Source organism: Nicotiana sylvestris, chromosome 3 (genome assembly GCF_000393655.2).
Source record: "Nicotiana sylvestris chromosome 3, ASM39365v2, whole genome shotgun sequence".
In the NCBI taxonomy this organism is placed as follows: domain Eukaryota; kingdom Viridiplantae; phylum Streptophyta; class Magnoliopsida; order Solanales; family Solanaceae; genus Nicotiana; species Nicotiana sylvestris.
This window is the reverse complement of record NC_091059.1, coordinates 157,013,648-157,024,662: the sequence shown is the minus strand read 5'-3', so window position 1 is coordinate 157,024,662 and position 11,015 is coordinate 157,013,648. Positions and strand designations below refer to the sequence as shown.

Here is an 11,015-nt window from a genome sequence, read left to right as displayed (position 1 = left end):
TAAAGTCTTTTGTATAATTCTAACGAATTAAATACTTCTATATGCATGCATAGACTTATATTATTTTTATGCTTTATTGAAGTTTACTTTTAGCAATTTAGATGATCTGAGTAATTCACATATAATGTAGTCTGAATTTACATCGCAAGAAGCGCGGACTAGTTAATCATACCAGGCATACGAATTTTCAGAAGTCAAACCAAACAATTGACACCTTGTAGGGTTGTACCGTCGGCTTTTTCTGGATCTCTAGTTCACTTCTCTTTACAGAAGAAATGCAGATTTTGTAAGCTCCAATTGAAACCGAATATTCTCACGTTGCCGCATTTGAGACAAATGACATATAGTCCCATCTTCCACGCAGCATCTTCAAATATGATTTACTGTATATTTTAAGATCAATTTACTGTAGCTGCAAATTTTGTCTTTTAACTAATTAATGCATAAATGAGATTTATCATGAAAATACAAACCCTTTTTATCAACGAGCAAGTGAGAGAAAAAGAGACATAAAATCCAAGATAAAACTTAAATGGCATTAAGAAACTGAAAATTTGCATTTTCTTAAATATTTTACTGTTGTACTTGTACATATTAGTATATCTCATTTTTTGCACCTTTGGTTTCAAATTGGAATGATCTGAAATAACTATACAAACTTGAAACATCTTCAGCCCCTAACCTTATATCAACCACTATTGGAGCATTACAACTTATAGACAATTTCAATTTAACATCCGCATTTCAACTTAGTTTATCTGGAATCTGCTCTTTCAAATTAAATAGCCCTTCAATCAATTATCACAGAAAAAGGTACTTGAAACTTAGAGGAGATAGCTGAGAAAGCAAAGGGAACAGGAAGCCAATTGTCACCACCAGAACAATATTAGCATACATATTGACAATATGCATTTTTTCCCTTCCAACATCCATTCACGAGACACCTTTCATTGTTTCAACTCCCAGTTCAATAAATAATTTCCCCCCTCGAAGCTGGAAAGCGATCAGTCAATTTCTTAAACCATTGGCATCTAGGGACATAGAAGGGCCACCTTTTATCAAATAGAAACTAAAGTGCTACGAACAGCCTCAGAAACCAGGGAAGCTGTGTTCTCATCAGCAACGCTTATCATGGTTCGTGTTGCTGTAACCTCTATTAAGGCTTCATTGGGCTCCGAGATGCATACAATTGATACGTTTTCTGATCCATTAGTAATCTGGGCATGCTGTGCAGTTGCTTTCATCCCCATCTTCTTTAGGGCCATCAGAAGGGAGTTCAAGTCAACTCTACCCAGAAATAACAATGGCCTATCTTGTGAAGAAAGCACTTGCTTCTTTCCAAGAACTAACTGATGTTTTCCCTGCTCAACGAGCAACTCTCCCTTTAATCTTACAATATTATTTTCTTGTATTACTTTTGTATAATTGAGCAGCTCAGGAGCCAAGTCCATGGCGATGTACATATCTGCATTATTTAACTTAGGTATAACTACAGTTTCATTTTCAGAGAAATAACTGACTGAAATTGTGGGGTTCCAACAGCTAATATGGGACCTCAAACCCTCAGGAACCTGAAATAAGCAAAAGAGGTAGTAGTTAAGAGAGCATGAATGACAGTTCAGTATCTTGGAGCAGAAAATTTGGGGTTGGGGTTGGGGTTTGTGGGGGAGGAGAGAGGGGGGCTACCAGCACATGTTTAGGTTGTAGTATCTTTAGTAAAGGTATAGCTCTCTTTAGCCTGCAAAATAGAAAATGAAGTTTGTATTTGTAATGACTAGAAGCCAGATGGTAATTAAAGAGCTATGAATTTGTAGTAATTGAAATAGAAATAAAAAATAATGTCTATTGTGTGAACTTAATAATTAAAACTAAAGAAAATGAGGAGTCTTCACTGTGAAATCTAGTTATGAACTGTTACAAGAACAGTCTCAAAATGCTTAGTAATCTTCCTCGGAATATGTTGTGGAAAACTAAAGCTCCAACTAAAGTAGCATGTTTTGGGTGGTTTGCTACATATGGTGCTTGCCTGACACAAGATAACTTACAGAAAAAGGAGTCTTAGCCTCTGTAACAGGTGTTTATGTGAACGCTCTTTTGAAACTGTTAAATAATTTGCTGCTGCTTTATAAACAAACATGGAGGATATGGTCCCTATTCCTAAACATCTTTGATGTTCATTAGGTGATTCAGAAAGCTTCAGAGATTTACTACACTGCTGGCAAGGTCAAAGAATGGAAAGAAGACTGAAGAAGATCTGGAGATCAATTCCTTTATGTATCATATGGACAGTGTGACATGAGAGAAACAGAAGATGTTTTGAAGGAAGAAAGGAGATGATTGCCTCTGTATTATTCAGATGTTTGCCAAATTTGTTTTGCTGGCATAGAGAAAATACTGTGATTGGTATGTCTGATTTTATGGAACCGCTTGATTCTGTTTTTATGTGGCAGATGATGTAATCTTGAACTTCGTAACCTTTTGCTGTACCCTTACTGCTTTATCAACAAAACGCTTTACCTTATCAAAAACAAAACACTTAAAGGGGGGATGGTATGTAAACTATCCAAGAGTACAGCCATGCGCATCTAATGGGTTCTTTTCTAATTCTCAAAACTCGCCTATAAACTACCTAAAAAAGATAATCAATCATATGGTAAGCAGCCAAGTGACTTTAGATCAAACATTGTGGACCCTTCCAAGAAGCATCTTGTACTTTTCTTTTTTCCTAAGGCACCTCTTAATAATAGTTCTAGCAAATTCAGCGAAGTCCAACAGAACTTATAGAGCACCAAAAGGATAAAGAGCTAAAAGCCAGACAGGCGCTGTCTGCTTCACATGAGAGAGGATCAAAAAAAGTTTGCTTACTTTATTCCAGAGATGAATGAACATTGAAGGACCTTCATTGAAATTGGCTTGAAAGGCAAAAAAGCCAAATTGATATCAGCTCCTTCCTGTGAAATGTGAAACATTGACCTCAATAATATCGTCAAGCTTGACATTAGTCATACAACCAGATACACGAGATTTGTGAATGTGAAAAGTCATATAGCTGGCATGCACCTCCATAATAAGCAAAGAGTTAGGATCGGCACACCAACGTTGAAGGAGATGAACAACAGGGCCAAGTCGCAAACTCCAGTGAGGACAAAATGCTATGCAAGGTTCCTGCCAACTTGTTCTGAGCATATATATTAGACTAGGCCAATGATGTTGATGGTAACAGCAGCTCCAATAACATTTCTTTTCTTTCTTTTTTCATAACCAAAGACAACAGTGAAGTCAAAAGATGTAAAAGGATAGAAACGGTGTAACAAAGCCAAAATAGCGTCTACAGTAAGATGATTAAGATTATTAAGCAGGTTACTATGCTCATTCTTTGTAGCTTATATTTCGACATGAGGAGACAGAATATATCTTACAGGAATTTCGATGAATGAATTGCAGGAGATACCAAGAGCTTTTTTTCCTTTGACAGCTGAATATGAGTGAATAGAGGTTGCCCAGAATAGAGCTGTGGACCCACACATAAAACAAAAAGAAATGCATAATATCTACTTGCTCAGCTTTATGTTTTAACAACAAAAGGATTAGATTCACAGTGATTATCAGTTAATGTAGTACTCTTTCTTGACGTTGACCGCACAGCCATTCAGGTATGATATTGGAAAATGCCAATAACTCTTCTGCCGCAGAAGAAACAAAATATATAGGAACCTACACAGCACAAAAACACCCAGTTTAAATACATATAAAACATATTTCAGCTGAAGCAAATTTAGGTATCCGCAACTAAGTGTGCAAAAATTATAAATGAAAGGAAGCAAAACTTGAGAATTGGAAGATTCTTGTCCATGTGTATTGATCAGAGACGGATTCAAAATATATCTTTAATAACGGGTGGCAATAGTCCACGATTGTGTATAATATCTAGGAAATACGAATCTCTCGATGTTCATTCCTTCCTACCATCAGGATTACAATTAGTATAACTATGAATTTATATCTCCAACAGCAATATCAACAAACAACATTGGAAGGGATGGGGGAAATGCTATTGATCTCTCGTCACTGAAAGTATACTCAAGTTTCATACCGATCGAAAAAGAAGTATACTCGTGTTTCAGTAAATTCTTGGAAATCCTTGAATTTTCCAAGTAAATGAAGACTCAAATTCTAATAAATTATGAAGATGAAGATGAAGAGAAGAGAAGAGAAAATCTTTGTTTGAACTTTGAAATATCCGGCTAACAATATAAGTACTCATTATATAGGAGTTTTGAGCTACATGAAATAAAGGCACGTTTCCTAACTTTTGAGATTCTTTCTTTGATTGTTACCTAACACTTGAGATTTTTAATTATGAAATAATGATCAAGATAGCATACACTTGACTAACATAATAATTAAGAATATTCTATATTATTCTTAATGATTCTCTTCAACACGCTCCCAAATTCAAAATAGAAAAACAACCGAAGTTTGTATATTTCGAAAACAAGAACATTTAAAAAGAATTACTGGAGTAGCAAATAATTGTCTGAATAGCATATTGTGTAGCCAAATAATGAACAGTCATCAGAAAGAATAAATTGTGCTGAAAATCTTTCCACAGGATGTTTACTTGCCTAGGATCATAATACAGAGATTTCTATGAGATGAATCACAATATACCACCCAAAAAAAATGTGAACTCAAAATTAAAAAAATCTTTAATATATAATACCCTCATGATTTAATATTTTTATAATATACTTTATTTTTATATACTAAAGCAAGCCGCCTTTCTTTAAGAGTATTTTTGTCATTTTAGGTGATCATATCCAGCAAACGTGCTGAATACATGTGCAATTTTTACACCATACCTTCAAATTTGAAGATTCTAGTGAAAGTGATACATGTTCCAATAGCTTCAACATGACTCCAGGCCGTCCAATAGGAATAAGGACTGATCCTCCGTCATTAATAGAGTCCAAAGCACATGAACATATAAAAGATACTTTGTCCATCTCTTCTGAGTACTCATCTGAATCAAGCCAGGACTCAGTTATTGTTTCCCAACAACTACCAGTATCACTGCACATGTTTCAAGTTTCAAAGCTCATGACTTCCCCTTCCAGAAAATATGTAAATGATACGGAGGAAGATGAATAAAGGATGAATCAGAAAATGGATGGAGAACAAGAGAAGACTGCTCACCTATGCATGCCGGACAGCTTCAGTTATATGTATAATATTCCAGAATAATACAAAAGGAATGTACCTTGGATAGGAACTGGCAGTAGCAGGAGGGAAATCATTCTTTTCACTATCAACATCATTGCAGGCTGTGAAGTCTGAATATAATAGAACATCACTTCCTTCAAGAGCTTTGTAATCAAAACTGGATGCAGTTGTTGATGCAAAAACTGAGCCAGAAAGATATGTGATGCTTCCTTTTGGACTTAGGATATTCCAATTACATGCACCTATCTCCAAACCAGAGCTGAACGCTTTTATGGTCAATGTGCCATTATAGCAGGCTTCTTCAGCATACTTAAGGGATTGAACCTTCTCCATGCAACCCCTGATATCAGCTGCACTGAAAAATTTTCCCATCACTTTTGCAGATCATATAAAGATCAACCCATAACAAACACAGAGCTTCAAAGTCTCCGCTTCATTTTTCATTTTTCGACTACTGGCTATGTGAACCAGGGTCCTTTTCTTTAAGACTGGGATGAATAGTCAAATTCTGTATAAAAAACGTCTAACTGTCCATTTCCAAGTCAGTAAGTTTGTAACTGAAAAATAAATGCATCCACATGTAACTATATATAGGTACTGAGAAGGAACTGACTCCTATTTACTTCCACTACCATACCAAATTGAAGGTCTCGCTATTTTCATGTCTCAGTTTAATGTCCCCTCCGATGAGCAGATATCTCATTTGCAAAAGCACAACTCCTTACAACTTCATAGAAATCATAACAGACTATTCACTAACTTAAACCAGTAAATTTGATATAGAATGAAAGTAGCCTATGTTTATATTGGTGAAAAAAATTCTGAGACACCTGCAATCATGTATTCTCAGTTTCTTACGGTATGTTATTTCTATGCTTCTGTATCAAGAAGAACATTTACATCCAAGTCCATCCTACAAAAAAAGCACAACAAGCATCTAAAAACTTAGGCATAAGTAGCAGAGTAATATCTAGTAAGTAAACGCACTAATTGATGAAAGCAAACCACAAGAAACATGACAAAAACAGATCTTTCTATCAAATGAAATAAGAAGTGTTAATGCCGATTATGGAGTAGGACCTTGGAAGTACATTAGCAAGTTGGGAAATGATTTTTTCCAATATGTTCATTTCAAGCCGCGCAATGGAGCACCCATCAAGTTCTAGAAGGGTAAGTGGCTCAATAATACTACACTTATGGAGGACTATCCTAATCTATTCCACTTTGCTCTGGACAAGAACTCCTCAATTGCTCAAAACAGAACTAGCAATACCTGGGATATGCACTTTAGAAGAGCTGCTCAAGACTGGGAGATTGAAAGCTTGATGGAAATGATAGCAAAAGTGGAGGCTTACAATATTGATGGGAATGCTTCATACATGATGAGATGGGGCAGTAACGGTAGTTTCACTGTCAAAGAATGTTATAGACAGATCAATTCTCGGAATCAAGTAATTGATGCATGACCTTGGAAGCTGATATGGAGGACCAAATTACCAGTGAAGGTCATTGGTTTCAACTGGACAGCCCTACCTGAAGCTTGCCTATAAGACAATCTCAACAGAAGAGGGATTCAACTGGTTAATAGATGTTATCCATGCAGGAGGAACCAGGAGTCTATCAGTCACCTATTCCTGCATTGTCCACTGTCCAGTAGCCATTGACATACGGACCATGTTCTACTGTACTTTTGGGATAAGTTGGGTCACGCCACAGAATCTGAGAGAGGCGTGCTTGAGTTGGAGTCTTTGGCAAGTTGATAAGTCCATCAAAAAGATCTGGATTATGATCCCTGCAGTTATTTTTTGGTGTCTATGGAATGAGAGAAACAAAAGATGGTTTGATGGCATCTCAAAACAAAAGATGGTTTGATGGCATCTCAACTCCAAACCACTCTCTTAAAGCCAGTTGTTTAACCATCTTTTTTTGCTGGACAAAGTCGTCCCCAACAGTTAGTACTGAACACTTTTTGGAGTTTGTTAGTACTCTTGTCCTGGATAGAGACATTGTAATGGGGCTAGCAACTCACTTTTGTTATTTTTGTATTTATGCTTCTTGTAAGTAGCTCCTTGTAATCTTGCATCTTCTTGATGCCTTCTCTTTTAATACAACAATTTACTTCATCAAAAAGAAAAAGTGTTACCTGTATATGGGCATCCATCCACCAAGTTCTGTCCCTTCACTGCCTAAAACAATATCCTTTAGTGCCATAGGAAGTAGTTCAAGCTTTTCCCATGTCATCCATTGAGGGCAACCAGACTCTTCAGGTCCATAAAATTGTCTCAACTCCATATGCATGGAAACAAGGTCTTCCATCATCAGTTTCCCTAGTCTGGAAGCTGCTTCCGTTACATATACCTGATGAGATAACCACATTATAAGAAATTCACCAGCATAAGGTTAATTCTATTTATAAATGCAAGAAAATATCCTTTCCATCACCTTCGATCTAAAATCTTTGAGGCGGGTAAGAAATGGTAACCCTAGCATACCCATCGGACTTGAGATTAGTACCACATCTATGGAATAAATACTCCAAAGCTGCAAGCTTTTCACAGTTTTGTACCAAGGCTCAGCCCGTATCAAACTTTTGGAATCAAGAGACTCCCCAACTTCCCGTCTTACAGACTCTGAATTTGATGAACTTTGGACACTAACATTTGAAGTTTTTTCATCAAGCAGAGAAGATGTAACAATTGGTAGGGGAGAGAAGACCGAGAGTGCTGAAAGGTCCAAAGGGCAGTCAAATAACACCCGGAAGCCACTAATATTGACTATGTGGCATGGTGGGAAATAATAGCCCCTGCCCTCACTTAAACATGTCTGCAAATGTTGGAATCCATGAATACATGATGTCAGTATGTACTCCAAAAATATGCACGCAAGCAAATATGCAGAGAAGGGAAGAGACTTACAAACTTCATGGTATGGAAGATTGCTAAAAGTTTCTCGCCAACCAGAATCTCATACTGTTGCAAGGATACCAGACTACAAAAGAAATACATAATAGTAAAAGCAACTTAAAAAAAAAAAGTAAATCAGCAGTATAAAAAGAGTAGTATGAAGCAGTGGCAGCTCATGATTCCAGGAACAGGTCAGTTCAAAATCAAGAACAGCATAAAACTACATGAAAGCAGAAATATGGATCTTTAGTTTTAACTTTACGGGGTTGGGCAAAACTACTGCTTTAGTGGTCTCCTTCCACCCAAAAGTATAGACTGGAAAATTGCAGATATAAGCAACCAGTTGGACCAAAAATCTAAACAATAGGATCACTTCCTTCACAACACTGATCTCATGCAGCATGGATCCTGGTTTTTTCTAGCTTTTGCTGCTGTTGTAATGCCTCATGAGTCCATGTTTTCACTCTTCTTCAGTTTTTTTCTTTTTTTTTCCTTTTGGATCAGTAAAGTCCATGTTTTCACTTGAATTTTGAGTCCAGATTTTCTTATTTTCTCTTCTCTTTTTTCATCTCATAATTGGCTAATTGCCTATTTTGGACTGCATCATATAACCTTTGAAGGAGTAAACTCAGACAAGATTTTTTTTTTTTTTGCCTTGCAGTTTATTTGAATCAAAGACCAAGGATGAGAATACTTCAGGCAAAAGGAAATACCAAGATTTAAAGAAAAAGATTTAACAAGACTGCAATTGGAGAGGAAAAATGTATCACTTTCGAAAGTGGCTTTACCAAGTTTGAAGTTACTAGAACAATAGTCATCACAGAACACCAAGAATTTCCTCTTGCGACATGACAACTTAAATTAGCTCTCTTCAAACTGCATTAGAGAATGATATAATCAGAAGCCTTTAGCAACAACAAAAAAATGCTTAGCCTCTTTGATTCAACTTACGTGGCTCTCATTATTTCATGTCATTTTTCAGTAGATTTATCTTTTTTAACTTTTCCCATCAAAAGAATTACCATTTTCAGCTTGTAAGTGAAATTTCTTATGCTGTAACTTTTACAAGTAAATAATTTACCTTCCACAATTCTAAATCCAGAACAAATCATACTACATGATGGATATCAAAGAAGTTGCAGAAATGATAAACAAAAAGGGTCCATTAGCAAGGAAATGAGAACTCTACTATTGTTTTCAAAAAGCTAATTCCTTTATTTTCCTTTTTTCCATGAATATATACAACAAAACTTGATTAGAAATTACGAAGAGAAGAAGCAGATTAAGAACGCCAAACTTCGAAGCCAATATAAGTAAGAACGCAAATTAACTAGTAAAAATCATATGAAGTATGAAAAATAAGCTTAGACTTCCATTATACAGATGATAGAAAAATCAAAAGGAAAAGTGTTTAGGGTTTAAGGTTTATGCCACATGAGAATCGCAGAGAACGAAAGGTAACTCACAACTCGATTTCGCCGGAGAAAGCACTGATGGTTAGCCCGTAGCCGTAGAAATTATAGAAAAGAGGAAACCGCAAAAGGGAGAGAATGGTCGAAATATTGATGCTCAATAGAAACCAGATTTAGTACCTTTTTTTTTCTTTGGCTGGTAATTTTCAGTACTTATGTAAAGGGGCGGGAGATCTCTGTGTTGTGATTTTTTGCACGTTTTGATATCACAGTTAATTTAAGCAGTTCTTCCAGGGCAATTAGCAAAGTGTGTAAAGGTTTAAGGATCAAAAGTGTCCGAATTTTGCATACATTAAGGTCTAGGGAACTATATTTGTTAAGTATGAGTGGCAAGCGGGCGGGTCGGGTCGGATATTGTTCGGGTCGAAAACGGGTAATGAAAAAACGGATCAATTATCTGACCCGATCCATACTTAATACGGATAAAAAACGGGTTAACCAGACCCATATTATCCATGAATTCTTGCATATGATTACTTTTGGAAGAATTTTTAGTTTTCCTAACTTGAGGAACCCCAAATTCGAGGCTTTACAAATGTAAAAGTTAGACTCGTTGGTTATACATTGGTTACTCATTGGTTAGCCATTTTCTAAATGAATAATATGGTTTTTATCCATATTTGACCCATTTTTAAAAAGTTCATTATCCAACCGATTTTTTAGTGGATAATATGGGTGGTTAATTGTTTTCTTTTAACCATTTTACCAACCCTAAGGTTAAGTGATATATATCTATCTATATTTATATCTATATTATAGAAACCCTTAAGTCAAAAGTTAAATTACCAAAATACCCTTTTAAATCATTTAAATACTTTACATATAAAAAAAATTACACAAAATGGTAAATTTAATTGAGAAGATGCAACCCTTCGTAGTTAGAGGCGAACCTACGTTGGGGGTTGAGGGGTCACGGGACCCCGTTAACCTCGGCAAAAATCTTGTATATATCTTATGTATTCTACTTACTTATTTAGAAGAGCGCAGAAGCTGCTCTCCGTCGACATCCCTGCTTAGATACAGGGGTATTTTCGTATTTTCAGATATCTTTTGTGGTTCTAGCGCTTACACGTGCGCTGAAGTTCAGTGAGTAAGCCATGTGAGATAACAACACATATACAGATATTTCTACTTCTTTTCCATGGAATTTCATCTGGCTCCATCATCTCTTCGCTATCTCAAATACCAATCGAGTTCTCTCCATCGGTTTTTGTTTTGTGAATATCAGTACTTTTACTGAGGTTTGCATCGAATCCGAAACTTTTCTAATGCCTTTTTGGGCAAAAAATACATTTCTACTACTAAAAAAAGTTACATAAATAACTAAAACGCAATATAATACTGCGTTTTACTTTAACAGAAAGTTAGCCGTTAAAGTAAAATGCAGTACTATACTGCGTATTATTAAAAAATTAAT

At 35.9% G+C, this 11,015-nt stretch overlaps 1 protein-coding gene across 2 annotated transcripts; it reads right to left on the bottom strand.

Annotated features, from left to right (window-relative positions):
- Positions 1–515: 515 nt before the first annotated feature.
- Positions 516–9,852, bottom strand: LOC104218068 (uncharacterized). 2 transcript variants are annotated; one of them, XM_009768466.2, is made up of 13 exons: positions 9,593–9,852; positions 8,915–9,002; positions 8,139–8,211; positions 7,666–8,046; positions 7,367–7,581; positions 5,261–5,578; positions 4,863–5,073; positions 3,622–3,714; positions 3,420–3,511; positions 3,061–3,178; positions 2,866–2,951; positions 1,687–1,738; positions 516–1,571 (listed from the first exon to the last, which is right to left on the bottom strand). In XM_009768466.2, the coding sequence occupies exons 3-13, from the start codon at positions 8,145–8,147 to the stop codon at positions 1,059–1,061; spliced, it is 2,088 nt and encodes a 695-aa protein (XP_009766768.1). In that variant the 5' UTR covers positions 8,148–8,211; positions 8,915–9,002; positions 9,593–9,852; the 3' UTR covers positions 516–1,058. The 2 variants fall into 2 exon arrangements, with proteins under 2 accessions (XP_009766768.1, XP_009766775.1); XM_009768473.2 differs by lacking the exon at positions 8,915–9,002.
- Positions 9,853–11,015: the final 1,163 nt, after the last annotated feature.